Source organism: Podarcis melisellensis (assembly GCF_964234715.1).
Source record: "Podarcis melisellensis genome assembly, chromosome: 14".
In the NCBI taxonomy this organism is placed as follows: domain Eukaryota; kingdom Metazoa; phylum Chordata; class Lepidosauria; order Squamata; family Lacertidae; genus Podarcis; species Podarcis melisellensis.
In genome coordinates, this window is record NC_138546.1 from 25884811 (window position 1) to 25909959 (window position 25149).

General features: G+C 48.6%; 1 protein-coding gene and 2 long non-coding RNA genes across 4 annotated transcripts in view; 1 reads left to right on the forward strand and 2 right to left on the reverse strand.

The window, feature by feature from the left end:
- Nucleotides 1-25149, reverse strand: part of LOC309356999 — a 401715-nt gene that overhangs the window by 6771 nt on the left and 369795 nt on the right. The window lies entirely within an intron of this gene.
- Nucleotides 3935-25149, reverse strand: part of ADAMTS7 (ADAM metallopeptidase with thrombospondin type 1 motif 7) — a 65470-nt gene continuing 44255 nt past the window's right edge. For both annotated transcript variants that reach the window (XM_081888373.1, XM_081888374.1), the window contains exons 20-24: nt 23735-23887; nt 22709-22882; nt 21307-21453; nt 21012-21171; nt 3935-6421 (exon numbers count right to left, since the gene is read on the reverse strand). In XM_081888373.1, the coding sequence (XP_081744499.1) occupies nt 6258-6421; nt 21012-21171; nt 21307-21453; nt 22709-22882; nt 23735-23887 (798 nt within the window). In that variant the 3' untranslated portion in view covers nt 3935-6257. The remainder of the gene's footprint in view (nt 6422-21011; nt 21172-21306; nt 21454-22708; nt 22883-23734; nt 23888-25149) is intronic.
- The window catches only part of LOC309356998, an 8857-nt gene continuing 7114 nt past the window's right edge, over nt 23407-25149 (forward strand). Inside the window, exon 1 of the long non-coding RNA XR_014163004.1 lies at nt 23407-23719. This is a non-coding gene — a long non-coding RNA (uncharacterized lncRNA). The remainder of the gene's footprint in view (nt 23720-25149) is intronic.

Below are 25149 nucleotides of genomic sequence, written 5' to 3' on the forward strand. Positions count from 1 at the left end.
GCTCCAGCCCTCATTTTTCTGCATGGCTGAGGCTTCACAGATGTTCACCCCCGCTGGAAAATCTGCTTGAAAGCTTTTCCTTCATGCAGATGCCTCGTGCCCCAAAGGGTAAGAGCTGGCTGATGCTGCCTGTTACAAGAACGCAGGTTTCGAAAATAATAATAATAATAATAATAATAATAATAATAATAATAATAATGGTTCCTCTTGCTGTGAAAGTAATTTCCTCCTTTTGAAAATCATCTGGATTACATTGTTATGTTAGGGTTTCTGTCTTTGCTGTTTAGGACTTTAAAAAACAACAATACAGTATGGTGAGCACTCTCTCTCCCCCTGCTTTGGAGTCTTTTCCTTATTGAAACCAGCTGAAGGCAGCATTAATGTGCAACAAGACCAAATGTTTGTTTTGGTAAACGACATGTGAGATGGGGGTATCTTCTTGGTAACAGAATTAAATGTGAAAGTGTTCAACATATTTTTTAAAATTTTTGTTTTGGAAAGGGGCAAGAATATTTGAGGAACAAAACACTTAATATATTAAAACTTCAGGGTTACAAACACCTCAGGTTACAAATACTTTGGGTTACAGACTCCGCTAACCCGGAAGTAGAACCACGGGTTAAGAACTTTACCTCAGGACGGGAACAGAAATCATGCGGCGGTGGCGCAGCAGCAGTAGGAGGCCCCATTAGCTAAAGTGGTACCTCAGGTTAAGACCAGTTTCAGGTTAAGACGAGACCTCTGGAACGAATTAAGTTCGTAACCAGAGGTACCATTATACTGTAAATGCAATTTGTTCCCAGACTTCTGAACAACTACTTCCTTCTGTGTTTTATCTTCTGTTGATACCAACAGTGGATGGTATCAGCTATACAATCCACTGTATCAATATCAGACAATGCAGAATTAGTCTGTAAAGCTGTTATATATTTGTTGGCTGCAGCCAGACTGAGCATCACCCAGGGGTAGAGAAATAAGCCAGACTTTCCCCTTAACATCTGGTTTAAGAAGGCCTTGCTTATTGCAGTTTCAGAATAATTTACTCATTCAGTGTGTGTTTCACAAGGCACTGCAAAGCCAATGGACTACACCACTATGGGATGGATGTATTGGATGCATATTAGAAAACAAACCAATGGTTGGCAGGTTCCCACCTAATTTGGTACTGATTACGTAAAGAAGGCAGTTTCCATATGTGCTGTAGAAGGAAGTGAAGAGCAGGTGGTAGCTCATCTAGGAAAAGGAAAACTGTGATCCTAAACCTCCACTGCCTTGTGAGACATCTTCTGGAGAAGAAAAGGCTAAGGAGTAAACCCTATACCACGGGTAGTCAAACTAAGGCCCGGGGGCCAGATCCAGCCCTATCGCCTTCTAAATCCAGCCCGCGGATGGTCCAGGAATCAGAGTGTTTTTACATGAGTAGAATGTGTCCTTTTATTTAAAATGCATCTCTGGGTTATTTGTGGGGCCTGCCTGGTGTTTTTACATGAGTAGAATGTGTGCTTTTATTTAAAATGCATTCTGAGTTATTTGTGGGGCATATGAATTCATTCATTTTTTCCCAAAATATAGTCCAGCCCCCCACAAGGTCTGAGGGACAGTGGACCAGCCCCCTGCTGAAAAGGTTTGCTAACCCCTGCCCTATACAAATCTGGAGTGGCGTCCCTTGGATGGCACCTTGTATGCCTCCTTCCGGCGACTCCTGCAGCCAAGCTGGTGCCAAATGACTGCACAGAGCATCACTTCACTTCCCTTGTACTGGCAAATTTGCAAATGTGCAGGATGGGAGCCCAACTGTTGTATTCTCTCCGACCTTGTGCTGCAAAGTTAGTACAATATTAACACGATGGTCCCGAAAAGCAAAAAGTATCACTGTTCACAATAGCAACCAGATATGACTCAGTGTTTACAGGAAACAGACTTTTGGAGAACAATCTCATGAGAATGAAAAGACGGCGCTACTTTTTCCAGCCACGTGCCGAGTAGAAAAGGCATGAAATCTACTGGGAAGGAGGTTATTCTCTGGCACGAGCCCTGCTGAAGCGGAGAGGAGCTCAAAGAGTGGAAGGGGCACTTTTGTCATTTTCTTGAGACTCTTGTCAATTTCAGAGACTTGTCTTAGCATTGAATTTCACAGATATATGAAACAAACATTTGGCTGATTAAACAATCTGGCCTGTCTCAGGTAGACAACTTACATTTTGTTGTTGGCATCAGTTTGTCTTGAGAGACAATGGAGTACGCGTCTCCGGGACGCAAGCCTGGGCATTGTGTATGGAGGTCCTGGGCTGTCCAGACAACCAGACCTCTCTCTTGGCCTCACTGATGTGGTCCAAAGGAAAGCAGAGCAATACGTTTGGCACCAGCTTGGCTACAGGAGTTTGCCGGAGGAAAGTGTTCCAGACACCTTAAGGACCCCACTCTGGATTTCTGTAGGGTTTACACCTTAGCTTTTTCTTCTCGTGAAGAAATACCACAAGGCAGTGGAGGTTTAGGATCAAGAGTTTTCCTTCTCCAAGATAGGCTACGTTCCCAGGTTGACAAGACCCATCTGCCCCTCACTTCCCTCTACACATGCAGAAACCTCCTTCTTGACCGTTGCACCTACTACTGGTCTTATCCACACAATCATCCAGAGCCTGACTTTGCATGTAGAGGAAGTCCCTAACGCACCAAGGGTTTGACCCTCTCCTGGTTTAGTTGGCCAGTTGAAGCAATTTTCTGGAATGTGGCCACTGTTGCATGCTGACAGTTTCTAGAAGCCACAGGTGAGGGCTGAGTACAGGGTGGACAAACTACCCCAGAAGCACATGTCCCCCACCAGACATACTTTGTTGTTGTTTAGTCGTGTCCGACTCTTCGTGACTCCATGGACCAGAGCACACCAGACACTCCTGTCTTCCACTGCCTCCCGCAGTTTGGTCAAACTCATACTGGTAGCTGCGAGAACACTATCCAACCATCTCGTCCTCTGTCGTCCCCTTTTCCTTGTGCCTTCCATCTTTCCCAACTTCAGGGTCATTTCCAGGGAGTCTTCTCTGCTCATGTGGGGGCCAAAGTATTGGAGTCTCAGCTTCAGGATCTGTCCTTCCAGACATACTACTCTTCCCCTAACACCCCAGGCAACTTAAGTACCCTTTTAGCATTTGACGAGACTGGGAGGAAGAGACATGACAGCTTGACTTAGAGGAATGGTGGAGGCAGATCAGGGCCATTCTTCACACTTATCTGCTAACCCTAATCTGAGTCTGACAATTTCCTTCCCTCTCCTGCTCCTCCACATGCAGAGCCATCAGTTTTATCCACTTTGACAGCTGGAGTCAAGCATGCTTCATTAAGAGCTTCCCTCAGGCTTTACATTCAGCTTGGCTGGAGTGTTGCCACGATGATTGACAGCTGAAGGGGGCCCTCCATATCAGCAGGGCTGGAGGTGGAGCATCAAATGGGAAGCTTCCACCTCCAAAGTGCAGAGGACCGAAAGCCAGCTGAGATATTTCGGCGCCCGAGGCAGGAAATCTCACAAGCACCTCTCCCCTTCCCTGGTAGTCAAAATGCAACTGTAATAAATAAAACAGCTAACAGACTCCACCTGGAGTCCTGCGTCCAGTTTGGGGCATCACAGCTTAAAAAGGATACCGACAAGATGGATGGTGTGCAGAAGAGGGCAGCCAAGATGATTGAGGGTTCTGCTCACCAGCTTGAAAAAAGGACAGGTGAGCAGGCAGGAGCAGTGGGGGCGGGGCGAGTAGCAAGGTCAGGGGGCTCTAGGGTTTGAATTTAATTGAAAAGGAAGATGAAGCAGGGACAGGTGATGCAGCGAGGCCAATGGTGGTGCCTGCCTTCCTGTTTAGCCATGCTAAGATAACCATAGAGACTCTTCAAGAGGCAGCAGAAATGTCGTGGTGCCGAAACAAACCAACAAAGGCACAGCTCATACTTTGTTATAACAATTTAATTTAACACACTTGAGAGCTACAGACATTTTTTTAAAAAATTAAAAAGATACTCCTCCATAACATCTCCTTGAAAAGAGTTGGTTGTTTTTTTTTATTCCCATGTATCTGTGCTGAATCACTGGGGAAATTCCATGGCTGGCATGGGAGAGAGAAGAAATTTGGATGTGGTCTTAAATAATTGGTTTTGTCACTCCCTCTAGACAGAGACAAGAAGACAGCCTTGGTCTGGCGTTGACATAATGCAACTGATCCACGGCTAGTTCTGCTGATACTTACTGGCTTTCACACTGTAAAGTATTTGTTACCCACCATGCATTGAGAACAATTTAAAACTATTTGCACTAAATAACCAAATCTTTGATTGATCTGCATCAAAAATGCTGTGGATCTGGCAATCAAACCTTGACATTATCAGCTTTCAAAGAACAACGGAAATGTTCTCTAGTCATATAGGCAAAGATATTTCAAGTGCATTCATCAAAAATTCACATAATATTATGCCAAATTATATAAATCAGTCTTCAATGGATTTGCAAATTGCTTGGCTAGAATGAAAACAAACCTGTAACATAAGGCCATTTTAGATGAGAAAAATTCAGTCCATATGAAAATTCCAAGTTAAGGAACAATAAATCTTCAGGGCCAGATGGTTTCCCATGTATTTTTTATTTAAAAAATAATAATGACATGTTAATTCCATATTCATAGAAAGTCTACAATGATCCTTTCAGAGAGAGAGGGTGTATCCCTGACACAAGTAGAATGCTGAGGCCTTATCAGACTTCTAGAAAAAACACATTGGCAAATTATAACTTAACTACTGAAGGATTTTGGTGTTATGCCACCTTGGCACCCTGAAAGAATGGGGTTTTGGTTACGATGTCCATATAACATGACTGTTGCTGTGAACTGAAAACAACAACAGTGGAGTCCTGATCATACTTGCTGGATTGATTACTATTCCAGACATGGAAGGAAGAAGGAAGTATCACCCATTTCTTCATCCATTGGAATTTCCCAACATCCCTACCTTTGGGCTCCCCCCAGATGTTGAGCTCCAGTTCACAGCAGCCAGCAAGGCCATTGGTCAGGATCCTGACACAGGGATGATGTAGTCCCAACAATGCTTGGAAGGCCACAGGCTCCCTTTTCCTTGCTTAACACATGCTAAATACCCAAACAAGACTATCAGTGCACGATAGAAAGCAATGAAGTGTTCTTAAATCAGGTGCCTTCTTGACAATAAGGAAATTGATATGATACTACAAATGCAGTCCCAACTTCCAGGGCTACATAAGGGGGGTGGGGGTGGAAACCAGAAACTGATCTTGATATTCTTGGGCTTTTTTGGGGTAACCAAGCGAGCAGCCTAGAGAGAAAGGGCAGCTCACCCTGACAGATATTGAACTGCTGAGCCAGAGAACAGGGCATTAGATAGGGAGGATTGTTCAGTCGGTAGAGCATGAGACTCTTAATCTCAAATTCTTGGGTTTGAGCCCCACAGATTGCAGGGGGTTGGACCAAATGACCCTCATGGTCCCTTCCAACTCTACAGTTCTATTATTCAAAGACTCAAGCCAGAGAGGTTAGCTTTAGTTCAACTTGAGTGAAAACCAAACAACTCATAACTCCAATGCTTTGGTCCTCCCAGCTAGAGCAAGTGTGATGATCAGCTGGCTCAGCGAATTTGAAATGGGGGGGGGGGCATTTCACTGCCGCTTTGAGCTCCTCCCACCAACCACCAGGAAGAAAGGCATCCCTGTCACAACAAATGCAACCAAACAGTCATGCGACTTGGTCAGGTATGCTAGATGCCCGTTCTTACAAAATACAAAAAAAATATTGCGTGTGTTTCCTGTTTGTTTGTTTGTTTTTAAAAAAGAAATCACTCAAGTCAAGAGTTTCGTGCTGGCCCGCCAACACCGAGTGAGACCTGAATATACCCGACGATAGCACCAGATATGTTTCTGAGATCATGCCAAGAGTTATTGCTTTTGTGGGATGCAGCGCGTGGCCTTGCAGAGCAGATCCTCCTCTGCTGCGCATTGGAGGGCAGCAGACTTGGGTAGCCCTGAGGGCAGTTTGGTGAGAGGAACTGGAGTTAAAGCACCATGCCTGTCCAACCTTGGTGAACAGCACCAGCCAAGGTCCCATGGGAGGAAGGAGAGGAGAGCAATTGGACAGAGATGGTGGCTAAGCTGCCTTCAAAGCAACCCACGAGGTGTCTTAGGCAGCCATTTCTCCCTCGAGGCCACCGCTGGCTTCTTTGCGCCTGAAAGGGTCCTGAGGTGATGGGAGTGCTCACTTCCGGGAAGCCCGCTCGTTCCCGCGGTCCCGGGGGCCGTGGCCCTGCTGACGGCACGTCTGGCAGCACTGGAGGCTGACGGTAGGGAGGTGGCACCTGCCCAGGAACAGCAGCGTCTGGCAGAAGCTGAAGGAGAGCCTGTCGCGCTCGCAGGCAAAACCTGCAGGAAGAAAACAACGTAGCGGGATTTGAGCAGTGGCGTGTGATGCATTATTTTTGCAGGGGAACGGTTGGGGCTAGAGGCACCAGCTTGTGAGGGCCATTGTGGGGGGCAACATTGTACACATGAGAATCGTGTCTCCCCCCCCCCCCAAGCCAGGCAGAAGCTTCCTGGGCTTTGGGAAGGAGGTGCCAGGGTTCAAACAGGATGCTGAAACTCACCTGTCCTGAATCTTTCTACGTTCAGCTTCATTGGAAACCCAAGAGTTCTGCTTGTTGTGAGAGAGGGAGAAAAACTTTATTCTCCTTTGATTCACATAGTCTTCTCCCATTAGAGCCAGGAAGGGAGAAGAAGGGTTTGCCTTTCTCATCCCACAACTGGGGGGGGGGGGAGGCACATCTCAGTTCCCACACTCTGCTGCCCATCTTCTGTCCCCTCCCCTTCCACCACCTGAAGCACTCATGCAAATGCCACCCCCAATCCCATCCTGCCTCTCTTGATGTGAAACAGATGCTGCATTGCTGGAAGGGAGTGCATCCCACCATCACTCATCTCAGATCTGTCCATATTCAAGATAAATGTTCCCCTGGGTGAAAAAACAATGGAGTGCTAAAAACCACATTGCAGCGATTGATGTGGGAACAGGGATTCCGCCCCAGATCTTTCCTGTGGCTGCCTAGATCATGGTAGGCAAACTAAGGCCCAGGGGCCGGATGCGGCCCAATCGCCTTCTCAATCCGGCCCGCGGATGGTCCGGGAATCAGTGTGTTTTTATATGAGTAGAATGTGTGCTTTTATTTAAAATGCATCTCTGGGTTATTTGTGGGCCATAGGAATTCGTTCTCCCCTCCTCAAAATATAGTCCGGCCCCCCACAAGGTCTGAGGAACAGTGGACCGGCCCCCTGCTGAAAAGGTTTGCTGACGCCTGGTCTCGATCCTCACTAGAAGAGGAAGGGAAGGTTTGTGCATCTTATTTGCAACCTGGAGACACACCTCCCATCCACACCACCTGCTGCTTTACACAGACAGACAGACAGACAGACAGACAGACAGACAGACAGACACACCCCAAGCAATCTCTGCATGTTTTTCCTCATCAGAAAGTAGCCCCTGCAAACCTCTGTCAGCCTGTTCCAGTGCTCCATGCTCACAGAAATCACCACCACTCACTTTGGATGAAATTTATGTCACCAGCAGTGACATCTGCAAATACTACCTTTTTTCAAGATCATCTCTTTCCAACTGTTAGAAGAATTTTAAGGTCATATATTTAAAAAATTAATGTTCATAACTTTATATATAAACCACATGTCCGAAACTCCACTAAAAAGGTCCTGAACAAATTGACCTCAAATATTTCTCTGCAAGGTCAAAGTGGGAAACCTCCCCATTGTCTTTTTCCTCACAAATCCTGTCCTCACAAATCCTGTCTCAAGGGCACTTTCAAGATATGAACAGGGTGTGAGCCTGTGACCTGTGACCTAGATTCAGGAATTAAGTAGTTATAATAACAAAAGAGTGGCCAAAACCCAGATAATGCAATCAGGTAATTTGCCAGATAGGAGATAAACAAAGCACTCAGATTTCTGTTGTAGACCGCCTTTTCTGTGATGTAGGTATGATGTTACTGGGGGTGGTCTTGGAATCCAGGGCGGGCAATTTAAAAATGTCTACATAAGGGCTTGTGTGCATGGCTCGGGGTTTTCCTCCTCTCCTGTGTGTGGGGGAGCACCCTGTTGCAACAGTTAATAAAGATCAGACTTACTAGCTGCTTTTCTTCACAATATTCTCTGGTTGGTCTCTGTTATTTTCTCCTACCGATAGAGAACTTACAAAAGGACTCTATAAAAGGAGCAGTTCTTTTTATTTATATCACAACTATAAGGTGGGGAAAATCACATGCACACTAAGGAATAGGGAGCCACTTTTCAGACTCTTGTGGATTAGGATGACATCAGGCTTTGGCAACTTGTTACAACTGGATCCATTGCCTGAATGATGATCGGTCTCCTAATCTTCCACTATTTTCTTTTTTAAAAATACGGTAGCTTAATTTACACCCAAAAGGCTTCCTCCAGACTCTTTATTTCAGCTGTGCTAATCCTCTTAAGGGACGCGGGTGGCGCTGTGGGTAAAACCTCAGTGCCTAGGACTTGCCGATCGCATGGTTGGCGGTTTGAATCCCCGCGGTGGGGTGAGCTCCCGTCTTTCGGTCCCAGCTCCTGCCCACCTAGCAGTTTGAAAGCACCCCCTAAGTGCAAGTAGATAAGTAGGTACTGCTTTATAGCGGGAAGGTAAACGGCGTTTCCGTGTGCGGCGCTGGTGCTGGCTCGCCAGTTGCAGCTTCGTCACGCTGGCCACGTGACCCGGAAGTGTCTCCGGACAGTGCTGGCCCCCGGCCTCTTAAGTGAGATGGGCGCACAACCCTAGAGTCGGACACGACTCTTGGAGAAGCCCCCATCCCCCAATGCTAATACACGGTGTGAAAGTTTGCTTTTGGCTGTTTGGGGGTCAGGTTGGATGAGGAGGAGTGTGTGGGATCACGGCTTGTTGGGTCACACAATTTAGTTTTGTATGCTTGCTTCTAAATTATGGTGATTTTCTTTGCATATTATTCATGATTATTTTACTGGGGTCTTCCAAGAGATTATTTAAGCTGTTTATAAAATTCCTTAACCAGCTGAAAGATGGTTAAGAAGGTGCCTGATGCTGTTAAAACTAAGCCTGTTGTCAGAGAAACGAACTAAACTTCATGCTTGAGAGACTGTTTTGCTTTTGTATTTCCATCACCCCCAACCTCTCTCCAATGTAAAGGCTTGCAGTGGAAACAGAGCCAAGACCATCGGTTGACAAGGCTCCCCCTCCAGCACAAGAGTGATTTTCTGCTTAGCCCATGATCTCAGGCGATACCAGGTGAAGCCACCTCCCCCCACCCCATCGCTAATCATTTACAGCCAAGGGGAATGGCCTGGGATTAACCTGCTGCTCAGTGATGTGGAATGAGAACCAGGAGGCTTGCTTGGATGCTTGGCAAGGCGCTCAGCTCCTCCAATGAGCTCATGATCACTTTCTCTTTCCCATCACTCCCAAGGCTCAGAGCTCATAAACAGCTCACTGAGCACTGGGCTGACGCAGCCAGTTCCTCGCCTAGCGCTCCTCCAGCATCCCTTCCGCACTGTGTATTTATAGCCCTATACGGCCTAGGACCCCCGTACCTACGGGACCGCCTCTCCTGGTATGCCCCACAGAGAAATTTACGGTCTTCAATTAAAAACATCTTGATGGCCCCAGGCCTCAACTAGAGCCAGGGCTTTTTCGGCTGTGGCTCCGATCCGGTGGAACACTCTGTCACAAGAGACCAAGGCTCTGCGGGACTTGACATCTTTCCGCAGGGCCTGCAAGACAGAGCTGTTCCACCAGGCTTTTGGCCAGGGCACAGCCTGACTCCCTCCCTTGGCAATCTTTGCGGAGCTCTGGCCCAATGGTTGCCAGTGGCTTGAATTAATTAATTTTATAATGAATGATTTTAGAGTGTTGTTTATGCTGTACTTTTGTACTGTTTTATTGTTGTTAGCCGCCCTGAGCCCAGCTTTGGCTGGGGAGGGCGGGATATAAATAAAAATTATTATTATTATTATTATTATTATTATTATTATTGCACTCTTATACCACTTTAGGACGCAGGTGGTGCTGTGAGTTAAACCACAGAGCCTAGGGCTTGCCGATCAGAAGGTCGGCGGTTCCGTTGCTCGGTCCCTGCTCCTGCCAACCTAGCAGTTCAAAAGCACATCAAAGTGCAAGTAGATAAATACTTCCAGCGGGAAGGTAAACGGCGTTTCCGTGCGCTGCTCTGGTTCTCCAGAAGAGGCTTAGTCATGCTGGCCACATGACCCAGAAGCTGTATGTCGGCTCCCTCGGCCAATAAAGCGAGATGAGCGCCGCAACCCCCAGAGTTGGCCACGACTGGACCTAATGGTCAGGGGTTCCTTTACCTTTACCACTTTAACGGCCATACTTTTTCACCCCTGCCAAGAGTCCTGAGAAATGTAGTTTGTGCAGGGTGCTGGGAGTTGCTAGGAGACCCTTAGCAAACCACATGCGCAAGCCACGTAACCCTAAAGGCAGGACATGAGGTGGTGCTCAGCTCTTTGCCATGCCAGGCGTCCTCAGTCTGAAAAATGCACCTCAAAATGGTTCTTACTTTGGGGGGGGGGAGACTGAGGAGATGGCTTTGAGAGAGGGAAACTACAGTTCCCAAGAGTCTTTGGGGAATGTTATGTGCTTTCAATGGATGGTGTGTATTGCAGCCACAATAGCCCCGGGCTGCTACTAGACAGGAGCTTGATATTCCAAATGGGCTGTTCAACAATTCCAAATGGGTAATTGGTGAGGTGTCTTTTTAACTTATTGGATTGTACAAGGGACAAGAAGGGCAATCAGGATTAAATAGCTGGAATGTGTGTCTACTTAGGACAATGATGCAGAGTAGACACTGCAACAAAACACCCCGCATGTGTGGGGAACCCCAATCCCACAATGAAGTCTCCCCGGGAGCCCCCCTAGAGCATTAGGCAGCTCCCCCCCTCCCAAAGGCAATGGCTGAAGAGAGAGGTTTCTTTTGCCTACTGATAAAAAACGTGTCTGGAACACAGGAGCCATTTCCTAGTCCATGGAGATTAGCAGTCATGACCTCGCACAGGTCAGAGGTTAAGACCTCTAAACCTCTGGCTCGCCAGCTCTATCACAGGCTAAACCTTCCCTCGCTTTTGCAAATCGCACATCAGGAAGTTTATTTTCCTGCAGTGTTCAAGTATTGTGAGTGAATAGCACCATCCTGCACAAAAAGGCAAAGCAGCTGTAGCCTAACCCTGGAAAACAAATACAAAAGGTCTGGTGTGTTTTTATAAACACACCCATGCAACAAAAAGGTCAGCAGTCTGGATGTTCCATAGCAACATAAGGGCAGCCTGCCGGATCAGTATCCTCTTCTCACAGGGGCCAAACAGATGCCCATCATGGGAACTCCGCAAACAGGATCCCAGCACAAGAGTCCTCTCCCCTCCTGTCCTTTCTAGAAACTGGTATTCAGAAGTATTGCTGCTTCCAGCTGTGGAGGCAGAGCACAGCCATCACAGCTAGTGAGCCCATCAATAGCCCTCTCCTCCATGAGTTTGTCAAATCCTCTTCTAAAGCTATCCAAGTTGGAGGCCATCACTACCTCCCGTGCAAGGGAGTTTCACAGGTTAACTATGCACTCTGTACAGAAGTACAGTGGTACCTCTGGTTGCGCACGGGATCCATTCTGGAGCTCCGGTCGGATCCCGAGGTGTGCGTATCCGGAGGTGCCGCTTCTGTGCACGCGCGCATGGCGAAACCTGGAAAAATACTTCCAGGTTTGCTGCATACATATTGAAGGATACGTAACCAGAGGTGAACGTAAGTAGAGGTACCATTGAACTGTGGACGCTCGGGTTGCGAATGCGATCCATGCGGGAGGCACATTTGCAACCCGCAGCGCCTGCAACGCACGCACGGGTTGAGATTCGGCACTTCTGCGCATGCACGAGCACCGAAACCCAAAGTAACCTGTTCCGGTACTTCCGGGTTTCGGCGCGTCCGTAACCTGAAAACGCGCAACCTGAAGCATCTGTAACCCGAGGTATGACTGTACTTTCTTTTATCCATCTTCAATCTTCCAACATTCAGCTTCAATGGACGTCCGCAAGTTCTAGTGTTATGAGTAGGGTTGGGCGATATCGGCTTCTCAACATCCTGATGTATCACCAGCTAAACATCACAATATAGTGATACATCGTGAAAAGCAGAGGGAGGAACATCCAGCATCAGCTCCAGCCCCACGAAGGAGGAAGCAACCAAGGCCCAACCACAATCTACCACTGGGTGAAGGCACCATTGTGCTCTGACCCTCAAACCATTCCTGGACGATGTATCAATACATCACCCAGCCTCGACTGCAGCTGCTCCGGTGCTGTTCTCCAGATTAGTATAAACAGGCACTTGTAGTTTTCCAGCTGTGATTATTTCTGTCGGGGGCTGGAACCAGGAAGCTGCCTTGTCAGGCTGTTGATCAGTCACAAGATAGCTTCAGGTTCTCTGCCCCTAACCTTCTCCAGCCTCTGGTGCCCTCCAGATGCTTTGTATTGCAACTCCCATCAGCTCCAGCCAGCATGGCTGCATGAAGCTAGGGATGATGGGAGCATGGCCACATGGGCTGGGGCTGATGGGAGTTGTAGTCCAAAACATCTGGAAGCCAACAGGGTGTGAAGGTAGTCACTGGGTCACCATTATAATCTGAAGGGGGTTTACTTTTTGGGAGGTCTGTGGATACTGCCTTGGGTAGATTGTTGGTTAGAGGCTCATACCTGTCAACAGTCCAGATTTGACCAGTGCACGCCAAAATCACGATTGGGTGTCCTGTTTTCGGTGCCGAGTTCTCACGCCAGTCAGCTGACTCCATGAGAGCTTGGCACCAAGAGACTCCCATGCAAAAGAAGGTGCCCATGGAGGTGGAGGGAGGAGCTGTTGATGGGGCACATTGGGGCCGCCTCCGCCAGGCCCAGACACCATGCCTCCTGCCCCACAATGCCCCCACCAGAGGAGAAGAAACTGACAAAGATGAGGATGATAACAGGGAAGCTGGAGGTGCTGGTCTGGCGCTGAGGGAGCTGCTGCTGGAAACAGAGACAGGGAGCTGGGGTGAGGAAGCCCCAGCTGGCTTGCATGGGAGCACAGCACTGAAAGCCACACATCTTGATTTTAATCAGTGGGTTGTTGGAAGGTACAGAGACATACAAACTCCTAACCCATTAATTTTAGATCCCAAGAACTTGTAGGTTTTACCTGCCACTTTTAAAAGCCGCTGGGGCAGCTATGGACATCTGAAGCATTTGCCCATTTAAGAAGAGCTACAATCTACAGGATTTACTGTGTGGTTCTGGGGCCAGCACCGATAGGCCAGCCTTACAACATGGAATTTATCCAACTGGGGAACAAACATTGGCAGCCTTTCGTGTGGAGGAGATATTTTGCAGCTGATAATGTAAGCGTCTGTTCTCCAGTCCCGTCCCCCCCACCAGACAGGCAACTTAAAAGCATAATGCTCAACAGCAAAGCAAACTGAATATTTTAATTAAGGGCTGGTTGAGTCCCTCCGTGCCAAATCATACTCAGCAGAAACTCACAAGGCCTTCGATGGGATCAAATCTCTCTTTGGATATTATTCAGAAGGTTTACTCCTAAATCTGCTGCTAAGCCCGGAGGGAAGAGGTTGAATTTTTTCACAGGGTCACAGAAACAAACTTTGATGCACATTCCTAGATAAGGAAACGGCAGCTCAGAGAGAGGGAATTGCCGGGTCAGCTTTAAAAAGTGTGCAAGAGAGCCAAACTAGGCAATGTCTTAGCTACTTAGCGGTACTGTTAAATGCAGAGGCTTTTTCATTCCCTTCAGAAGATGCCAGCATGGACCCAGGACCTCAGCATGGGGATCTGGGGGCTTTAACCCTTTCCCAGCTGGAGGTTTCCCCCAGTGCAAACTGCAGGCAGGAGGAGACCAGTCCAGATTGGGTCCAGATCAAGGGGAAAATCAACCTCCATGGTCTTAATCCATATTGTGCTTGCTCCTTGCAATCTGTGTAAAAAAAGGAAAACCATCCCTGCATGCAAGGGTACAGATCCATTGATCATCGTAACTTTGCAAAATATAGTGATACCTCTACTTTGGATGGCTTTAAAAGAGGATTAGACAAATTCATGGAAAATTAGGCTATCTGCATAAGGCCACAGTGGCTGTGCTTTTCCTCCAGAGTTGAGGCCTGAAGGTCAGATACTAGGAATTACAAGTGAGAAGAGCACTTCTCTTGCACTTGGGTCCTGCTTGTGGGCTTCCCATAACGGCATCTGGCTGGTTGTCAAGGACTGGATGGATGCAGAGGAATGGGGGGGAAGGCACCAGTTGGGGAACCCTCCCCCCCAGGGAAGAAGACTCAGAACCAGGGTACTGGTGGTGGGACTATGATGAGTGGTCAGAGAAGCCTGGAAGGAGGAGGTGGAGGAGGAGAAGGAGAAGGTGGAGGTGGTGTCGGAAGCTGAAAAGGTAACAGGGTTTAGTGAGCAGGAAGAGGCTATGGCAGAGAGAAGCCCAGAATCAGGGGCAGAAGAGGAGGCTGGGAAGGGGTGGGGCCAAGCAGCAGCAATGAGGCAGGTTGCTGAAGAAGTCAGGAGGTCTCCCCCTCCTGCTGCAACAAGCTCCCCTTCCTGCCTGGTCTCCCAGAACCAGAAGAGATATGAAGAGGGAGCCTCAGGTTGCTGGGGAAGGAACCAGGAAAGGAGCCTTAGAGAGCGGGGGAAAGGCAGGGTCCTTGCAACCGCCTCATTGGGACAAGACCTACTAGGAAGAGTTACTGTGATCATCAGGCCTGCACTTCTGGTTTCTTTGAATAAAGAGTAAACTTCATTCAGTATTTTTATTGCTGACCTACCCCTGACTCTGGTTCCTGATATTGGTCAATGTCAGAACAGGAGGCTGGATGCTAAATAGGCCCCCTCGGGCCACTGATCTGAAATTTTGGGCACATGTGCCTAAGGGGCTGACTTCTCCCCTCTGAGATCATGGACTCAGAATCAGGGGCATCATAAGTTTCACATGTGAACCCAGGAGGGTTCACACACTTGAATTTGTCAGTGTGTATGTATACCTACTCCAAGTCACTTCCAGATGACCTGCTTCTTGTGCCTTCATCCTCACTTGTTCGCATAGCGTTTGTGGGGAAATGACATGACATCTGCTGTTTAATGCACAACCATCCTGGTTTGTTTGCAGGGATGTTATATGTTATAGATTCAAGCACTTCCTGGAGTATTTCCCCATCACCTTCCTTACTCCAAAAAGCCAAAGTCTGGGGAGAAAGTGGGCTTGCTACACAACAGAGGGCGTATCAACACTTCCCTTCCTTTTGCTCTTTCCAGGCACAGCCAGTGCTTTAAAATTCTGTATCCGAGTGCCCCCCTTTTTTTTGCTCCAGAGCTTTCCCTGCAAAAACTCGATCTTTAGTGCTCCATTGGCACAAGCATCAGTCCATGGAAAACCCGAACTGACATTTGCTCTGACTGAACACTAAAGAGCAGGTTATACCAGGGAAAGCTCTGGGCAAAACCCCCCAAAACTTGGACATCGAGCTTTAAAGTGTGGACCTGTGCCTTGAAAGAGCGGGGCAAATAAGTGCAGAGCCAAATCCATGTCAATCGGCTTTTAACTTGGAGTGTTTCAGATCCTGCAGCCTCCTTCAGTGGGTGGGATGCCGTTTATGTATACAAAAGTTGTTAGCTTTCGTTTTGTTCTAGTTTTATATCGCTTTTCATTTTTGCAGTATACGTTAAGTCACTTTGAGCTTACTTTTTGTAAAAAGAACAACTAATAAGTGTCAGCAACGCCACCACAATTTGAATTTGCTAGTATGCAACTGAATGCCACCTGCAAAATAGTAGCAGACTGGAAGTCGTTTCCTTGGCTTTGCCTTTGATCTTAATTGCCTTTGTAATGTGCACCTGTCGGTCACCCACCCTGGACCTCCGGACTGGGATGGGCTATAAATCCAATCAATGCTACTGCAGAAAGGGATTTCAAAAGTGGAGACAGTGCTTTCTAATCTCTACAACACATCAAATGAGAATTCAAAGGTCTTCGGGGCTTTATTAAGAGTTTTGGGGTCCCAAAGCAGGGGCGGCAGCTGAGCTGCAGACCCTTTTCTCTCTGGGGCAAGGCAGACAGAAAGGAGCAGCAAGGAATCAGGGGAAAGAATGTCTAGTTTGACCACAAAGGTCTCTTTCAGCTCAGCAAACAATGACATCACTGTGTCAGAGGTTACAGCTAACCCCACCAAACACCCCCTCCTACAGCATCAAAGGGGCAAACTGGGGGAAGGGAGCGAGTGGATATTATCTGGAGAAGCCCCCAGGCCTGTAAAGAGACATTTCTGCCTTTCCTGGATCTCAAGCTGGCTCTTACTGGATCCCCTTTGAATTTGCACTTGGATTTTGCATTATTAGACTCAAATGTTTCCATGGAGACTCCTCCAGGGAGGAAGAACCGTACCTTGGAACTGGTTCCTGACTAGAGCAGTCAGGAAACGCAGCCACGGAGTTAGCCAAGAGTTGCAGAGGATGATGCTCTCTCTCTCTCTGCCCGCCCACCCTGCCTTGACTGCTACCACCAGCTCCTGCTCTGAGCACCATCTGAAAGGTGCCACAGGAAGCTGGGGAGAAGAACACCTTGGGAATATTGATTTGGTGCCTCTGATGGAGCCCTGCTTCCTCTCAGCAAGGCCTCTTATCTCCGGCCTTCAAGAGGGCTCTTTCAGGGAGCTATTTCTGCAGGAAGGACCCGGCATCTGTCTCTCTGCCAATCTTAGCAGCCGAGAGTCCTTCTCCCAGAGCAAGACAACTCTTCATACACACACACAGGATGCTCAATAAATGATAGCTGTCAAGTGGCTCATTACAGGGACTAACCTGAGCATAAAATGGAAGGGCTCATGGCATTAACACCCCAACAGTTGTGATTTCTGCACTGAAGAGGGTCGGACTAGTTGGAGTCCCTTCCAATTATGTGATCACAGGTTTGTATCCAGCACAGAGCAATCACGTCTACGTGTCTCCAGCTACCGGTCTGCTTCCAGCTCACTCATATATACTCTGGCTCTTGATCAAAGCAGCTAGGTGAGGAGGGTGGAGGAAAGGCCTACAGCTTGGAGAGCAACACCCCATCCCCTAGTTGTAGCTCTTGCTGAGAAAGTTCAGTAAGGACAGCATGAAACTCAGGGTCAAGGGTTTGAGCCCCACATTGGGCAAAAGATTCCTGTGTTGCAGGGGGTTGGACTAGATGACCACAGGGGTTCATTAATTCTACAATTCTATGCTTCTAACCCATCTCATTCTTTTGGGATGCCAATGAGGACACTTAAGTGGCCAGCTAAGGTTGTTGTCTTCCAAAGAAACTTGTCTGACTAGGTCAGCAATTTCAGTCAGCCAGACTGATCCCCCCCAAATTACAATCTTCCAAATGCCCTGGGGGGGGACAGAACATCCCATTTTCCCCCTCACAAGATCTCAGTAGTCATTTTGGGTGCTACAATCTCACACTGTGTCCCCCCCAACCCCCCCCCACAAATTTTCAGAGTGAGAGCAAGACGCAGGTCACGTGATTCACCCTGGCGCACGTGTTGGAAGCTGCATGTCCTGGTTTTGCATCGGGGAAAGTTGGAAGGTATGTTTCCAAGCAGTTTGGCTTTCAGCCTAACATGCAAACCAGCTTGCACACACATGTGCCTGCACACATGCTTTCACTCAAGGCATTTTAAAAGCAACAACTTTTCCCTGTGACAGCAAGGGGAAGGCGGGCTTCTGCAGCGACTGAAGGATCCTCCTTTGGTGATTTGCGCAATCTTGTTTCATGGCTTTCAGTTAATTTATCCCTGTTAGTTATAAAGTTTGGCTCCTTGTTCAGTCTTAAACTGGGGGAAGCTGACAAGCCACAGCTGCACAGTGTAACATACACACACCGCTCTTCCTTCTTAACATTCTGTGTTACTACATTTTTATTAGCCTTCTGCAGCTGATAAGAAGCAAGTTTATTAATAGCCTGATCTTCCACATAGAAAATCCAGCATGGGTTTATGGGCTGCTGATGACTACATTTCCCACTTCCTAAAGGGAGGCAGGATGCTGGGAAGAGAGGCATCACCGCCTGGGGCAAAGGGCCTGCTTCCGCTCAGGCAGCTCCTAATGCCACACAATCATTGCTTTTCTGCTATAAACTATAAGCAGAATCACCACTGAGTTCTCACCCCCCGGGTTGGGGGGCGGACAGAGTCCTCTATGCACCTGTTTGGGCCTCCCACCATGTTCCTCCATACACTGGGGGCACTGCAAGCAGGGATTGCTTCCTCCCCCTTCCGCCCGCCCAGTCCAAGGCTATTTTCCCAGAGGCATCTGGCTGGCCACTGCAAGAACATGCTGCACTAGATGGGCCCCCATTTGGACCTATCCAGCAGCCAGGCTCTTCTTCGTTTATTATGAATCCTAAAATGGAACCTCCACAGACAGAGACAGTCTACCTTACAATGCTGGAGAACAAGCGTGGGAGGAGGCCATGGCCCTGGGGGCTTCCCGTTTGGGGCATCTGTTTGGCCACTGTGAGAACAGGGTGCTGGATGGGCTCCCTTTGGCCTGATCCAGCAGCCAGGCTCTTATTATGTTCTTAATTGTTTTCAAAGCCACTGCTTTGATCATTTAATTATCAGTTTCCGGAAGCTATGTCTTCAGAGGGATAAAGAAGCAAGGGGCGGCTGAAATTCATACGGTGCCTGCCACGTTCACCAGTTCTCCCCTTGCAGAAGCGGCAACTTTAGTCATGCATACACAGCCATAGCAGAAGCCAGAGACTTCAGTTGTTTGGTTCCTGAAGCTTTTCTTTACCTGGTCACAACCCCAAACACCATTTTCGTGTAACACTGCTGGGTTTCCAGAACAGTTTCGGAGCATAAATATAAAAAGAAGGACAGAGGGGAAGAGAGTTGCCCTTATACAAATACGTGGTGTTAGTTTTCAACATGTTCAGCTGCTTTGAGTTCGTTCATTTACAAATTCATAGCTGCTAGGAATCCAAGGAGTGTGTTTGTTGTGTTTCTATCCTGGGAGGTTATTTTGCAGATCATTTCCCCTAATGCCCCACGAGAAGGCTGTGAATCCCATACTGGGCGGTTAGAGTAGATGAGCCTTGGGCTCCCTTCCAACTCCACAATTCTATGACATAAGACCACTCTGTAGCAGCCTGCATGGGGTTCTGCACTAAAGACCAAGGGGACCTGACACCTCTGTGCCCAGGCCTGCAGCTTTAGCAAGGATCTGACTTCATATGGCAAGCGGAGGAGACTTTTCCCCTCCCTCCAGAGTTCAGCAGGATATGTTTTCTTTCCCATCAGCGCTTCCTGCCCTGGGCTATAAACCAAATATAGGCCATTAAAAAACCCAGAGTGTTTAGCCTTCCACTTTCCCTCACATTGTCTTGCATCGTTTATGTGGGGGGAAATCATGACCCTATACATCAAGGCCATTGTATATCCATCATCACCACAGGATCTGTATTCCCACTTTATCTCTCAGTGCTATTACTATGAGTAACAAGTATTCTTCTGGAGAAAGGCATTTGTCGCAAGGCTAACATTTCCTGTGCCCTGCCCTTGCACAGAAAACCAGTGTAATCTTTTGGCAACAGCCAGGACAATTTTACAGGCCATGCTGGATCAGGCCCTCGAGAGCATTTGCATAGTTTGCATTTTTAAACCAGAAGCAGGCAGGTGGTGCTGGACCTCTAAGTGGTGAGGTGGAGGGGGTTGCACCAAAGGGGCTTGCTAGGAGGAGATCAACATTTCTACAGTGTACTCTTTGCACTGAGTGGCTAAGGCTGATGGGAGAAATGGCCTTTTCAGTGGTGGCTCCACACTTATGGAATGCTCTCTGCAGGGAGGCCTGCCTGGCACCAACACCATCTATTTTAAGGCACCAGCCAATTGCTTGTATTTTTACCCAGGCCTTCAGCCCTTAAGGAGGTAAATTGCATAGGGGAGATAGGGAAAGAGCTGACTCCCCTTCCCCTGTTGCTGTGGCTCTGGTGGAATCTAGACACATATAAAAAAACACTGTGAAAATGCTTTTTTAAAAAAGTTTCGAAAAATATATTGAATTTTTGTAGTGACACTTAAACCATTATATTTGAGAACATTCCACTAACACCCCCTGCCCCATATATGAAATATGCAACATCCTGGCTATTTTACTCTCTAGCCAACCACTTCTGCCACCCAGCACATTGCCATTTCTTCATCTAACCATGCTCCGTGAAAACACTGACTCAACACAAAGTTTTTACTGAACGTACAGAACCCTCCTTGCACCTTATCTGCAGCTGTTTTTTCACTTTAATATTCGGTTAGGTTCCTCCTAAACTGGTTCTTACCAGTTCCGTGGTCAGAGGCCGGACTCTTGTGTCCTCACCGCTAACACGTCTTGCAGAATCTCTAACTCTCCCACCCCTCCGCCCTGTTAGAATTCCTGCTCCATGATTGCAGTCATGGGGTTTTTGTCTATTATATGACAGTATATGCTTTGACTCCAGAGAGTGGGAAGTGACAGAGATAGGATGTTTGTGCTACTGTGTTCCGTGAAGTGGGACTATTGTCCTTTGTTCTTTTTCTCTTTGCGGTCTGATGCTAGAGAGAGAGGGAGCCATGTTGCAGTGCTCCGTGTGTGTTTATATGTAAATAAAGTAGATTAGCCAAAATGCTGAGTTGCTGAGGTCTGTTATGCAAGCTGAGCAAACTCTGCAGATCCCTAAGTGTGCCAATGTCTGTTGGCATCAGTCGCTGTGATGTTCGGGCTGAAGAAAGCTTATGAAGCTCCTGAACGAACAACCAGGAGAGAAAGAACATGCCAGTTGGGCATGTGTCTATGCCGGGGTCCTACTCAAGCATAGGACGAGCTCCTGACACGCCCACCCCACCCCACCACTTACTTGGTGGGCTGGGGCTGCAGTCCTGGGGGTTGCACTTCTGCGTGTTCTCCAGCCACGGTTCGTGATCGCAAAGACTGCTGTCTTCTTCCACCTCCCCAGTCTTGGTGTTCATGCATTTCACCTGCCTCTTCTGGATGCCTCCCCCACACATGGCCGTGCACTAAAGAGATCAAAAAGGACTTCAGACCACCCAGCCACAGCCTGCCCTGGAACACCCCAAGGAAGGGGTGTTCATCATCAAAAGTGTTCTGGATTCCTTCCCATCAGGGATTCAGAAGAAGGACTCCTGGCTTACCTGCCCCCAGGATCCCACTGTCCACTTGGTGCAGGGGTGGACGTTGCAAGGCCTGGTGTTGTTTGGGCGGAGGGCTTCGTCGCACCGTCCAAATTCCGGGCAGGTCACCAGGCGTTCTTGCTCCCCTCCTCCACACAGCTCAGAGCACTAGCAGGAAACAGGCAGGTATCAGCTGAGGAGGAAGCACTGCCGACCCACTACACTGGACGCAGGCAGGTGCTTGGGCAGGAGCTAGTTCTGAGCCAAGGAGCAAGCATGGCAGTCAAAACAGGAGTGGGAAGCCACACAGTAACCTCCATGGGCTTGTCTGCTTATTGGGCTTCCCGTGGAGTAAGGAGGTCCATTCTGGGCTGGGGCAGCACATTGTAGTGGCCCCCAGATGTTGAACTCCAACTCCCAACCAGCCCCAGTTGACAGGGATGCTGGGAGCTGCAGTCCAATAGTATCTGGAGGGGGTCATGCTGGCTACCCCTGGTTTAAGGCACATCACTGGAGCTTCCAAGTCTTTGGGGAAAGGATGTATTTGCTAAAGCAGATCAGATCTCAGGCAGCATCACCTGGCAGAAGACATTCCTATTAAACCGAAATGGCACAGTAGAAAAACTACAATTCCAAGTGTCAATTGTGACCCATAAAGTCCTATACAGCTTAGGTCCAAGTTATGTGAAGGACCGTCTTCTCCCATGCAAACCTGCCTGCGCTCTGAGATCTTCGAGGGAGGCCCTTCTCTCAGTCCCACCACCCTGACAGACAGGAGAGGGCCTTCTTGGTGGCTGCTCCCAGGCTTTGGAACTCTCTCCCTAGAGAAGCCAGACAGGCTCCCTCCTTGCTGTCCTTCCATCATCTAGCGAATACTATTTTATTCCAACAGGCTTTTACCAACAACTGGTTGTTGTTTTTTAAGGAAAAGGCTTTTACGAGAGCTGTGCTGTTTGTTTGTTTTTTAAATCTGTATTTTAACAGATTTGTTTTTTATATTGTTTTTAATTCTGCTACTTTTCAACAATTGTTTTTAGTTTTTTCGCATTTGATTTGTGTTGTTTTGATTTGTGGAAGCCACCTTGAGTCCCCATTGGGCGAAAAGGTGGGCTATACTGTACATAGTTAATAACTACAACAACTACAAGGGAGGGTGGTGGTGGTGGTGTCATTCATTGCCTTTAGAATTTACATTTCCCATTCAGCACGATGGTAAAAATGAATGGATGCTACAGAGGGCGGAGATCCAAGCCACACATCATCATCATCACCATCATCATCATTGCAGTCTACTCAAATCTGGGGTAAGGAAGCAGCAAGAAAAATTGGAGCAAGACACCCACACCTCACCCCACCACAAGGGAGCTCTGGGTTGGGCTCACAGCTTCCTCCCCTCTCTGCTTGCTCCCTGCCCCCGACTCACCTCTCTCCAGGTAGAGGTGTACCAGCCAAGGCACAGCTTGTTGTTGCAGGGCATCTGGGTGAGGGGCTTGTACAGCACAGCCTGGCAGTGGAAGGGGCGGAGGGGCCGCTGGTCCCTGCTGTCGACGCAGTGGGTGTCCCGGACTTTCACACCGCCTCCACAGGTCCTGGAGCACTGGGTGCCAAATAGTGCAAAGAGAAGCCGGCTGAGAGCTGGCCACTGTCCGTTTGGGGGTGGAGGGATATTGGGAAGCAGACTGGCTGCTCTCAAAAGGAGCCTGTTTTGGTTCCTACCTATTCAATTCCCTGCTGTCCCCACCTCATGAGTTCTAAGAAATGTCCCCCTGCCCCACTTTATGCTCACAACCACCCTGCAAGGTAGGCCAGCCTGAGAGAAAGGGGGTGGCCTATGGAGGATAAGACTATCCGTGGTAATTGGCCGCCAGGGCCGGCGCTATCCTAAGGCATTCTGAGGCAGTTGCCTCAATGGCACACTGGTGGAAAGTGAACAGGGGCAGCAGGCTTAGACCTGCCTCCATGCCTCTTCCCTTAAAGTAAAGGTAAAGGGACCGCTGACCATTAGGTCCAGTCGTGGCCGACTCTTGGGTTGCGGCGCTCATCTCGCTTTACTGGCCGAGGGAGCCCACGTTTGTCCTCAGATAGTTTTTCTGGGTCATGTGGCCAGCATGACTAAGCCGCTTCTGGCGAACCAGAGCACAGAAATGCTGTTTACCTTCCCGCCGGAGTGGTACCTATTTATCTACTTGCACTTTGACGTGCTTTCGAACTGCTAGGTAGGCAGGAGCCTCTTCCCTTACCCACTGTTAAATTGCAAAGATCTGAGGCTTTTTCTCCAGTTGGAGTCACTGCATTTTGGGGTTGGAACAGACTTTGGAAGTCGTCGAGTGCAGCCTGCTGCTACGCAACACAGAGCAAATACTTTAAAAAATGATCAAGAGGGGTGTGTGAAGACGAGCCCCAGAGGCCTCCTAGGCAAAGGGTATTGCCTGAGGTGAGTTTTGCCTACTTTGCTCCAGTTCCCGACGCGCCAGCTAGAACACGGCCTCAAGTAGCACCTCCGGGCAGGGATGGGCTTCCGGGCAGGGCTGCAGTCTTGCTCCTGCCCTGTGCTGCAGCGCACTGTTCTCCAAATGGCGCCCAGGCCGCATGTGGTGGAGCACTGGAAGAAAGAGGAAGCCCTGTTAGCACCCAGGCCTGCTCAGTCCCCGCTAATTTGATGGAGCTGGGTTTTCACCTCCTGCCTCTCCAAGCAGGGGTAGGGAACCTCAGGTCCTCCCAAATGTAGCCTTCCAGTCCTCTCTGCCTGGCCCTCCTGACTCTCCCCAAGCCACACCCCTCCTGGTCTTGCTCCACACCCTCCTTGAGTATTTTGCCCTAGCTGGAGCTCCAGGGATGCTTCTTGCTGGTCTGGATAAAGAGGAGGGTGAGAATGTGTGGGGAAGCTAGCCTACAGAGGTTTTAAAAATCCATACTTGTTGCTCCTCCCACTTTTGCCTCTTGCCCCGCCCACTACCAGCATGTGGCCCCTGGAAAGCAACCTTTAAGTTGAACAAGATTGTCCAGCCCCTCTACTCTGGCCCATCCCCATCTGCCACTGCCTTCTCATACCGCCTGCTGGAGCCTCTGGACCAGAGTCCCAACAGGCAAAGAGGTCACATGGTCTGAAAAGACAACCTTGGAGCCAAGACAGGGTCTTCTCTGCACCCGCAACCCCTCTCCATTCCACCTCCTCTAGACCAGGTGTAGCCAACAAGGTGTATACCCTCCGACAGTTCTCTGGTGAAAATAGGGACACCCTATTCCATACCCTCCAACATTTCTCCAATCAAAATAGAGATGTCCCCTCCAACATTTCTCCGGTGGAAAGAGGGACATCCTAAAGAAAAGACAGACATTCCAGGATCAAATCAGAAACCAGGACAGCTTCTGTAAATCTGGTACAGTCTCTGGAAAATAGGGAAGAAGACGAAGAAGAAGAAGAAGAAGAAGAAGAAGAAGAAGAAGAAGAAGAAGAAGAAGAAGAAGAGTAGTAGTAGTAGTAGTTTGAACTTAATATCCCACCTTTCACTCCCCTTAAGGAGTCTCAAAGCAGCTAACAATCTCCTTTCCCTTCCTCCCCCACAACAAACACTCTGTGAGGTGAGTGGGGCTGAGAGACTTCAGAGAAGTGTGACTAGCCTAAGGTCACCCAGCAACTGCGTGTGAAGGAGCAGGGAAGTGAACCCGGTTCACCAGATTATGAGTCCACCGCTCTTAACCACTACACCACGCTGGCTCTCTGGGACACTTGGAGGGTCTGTAGGTGCCATCCAGAGGGGGTTGGACTACAGCTCCAGATCTGAGAGTCCTGCACTGGCTGCCGGTGAGCTACTGTGTCCAATTCAAGGCCTTGGTGCTAGTATACAGAGCCCTAAAAGACCT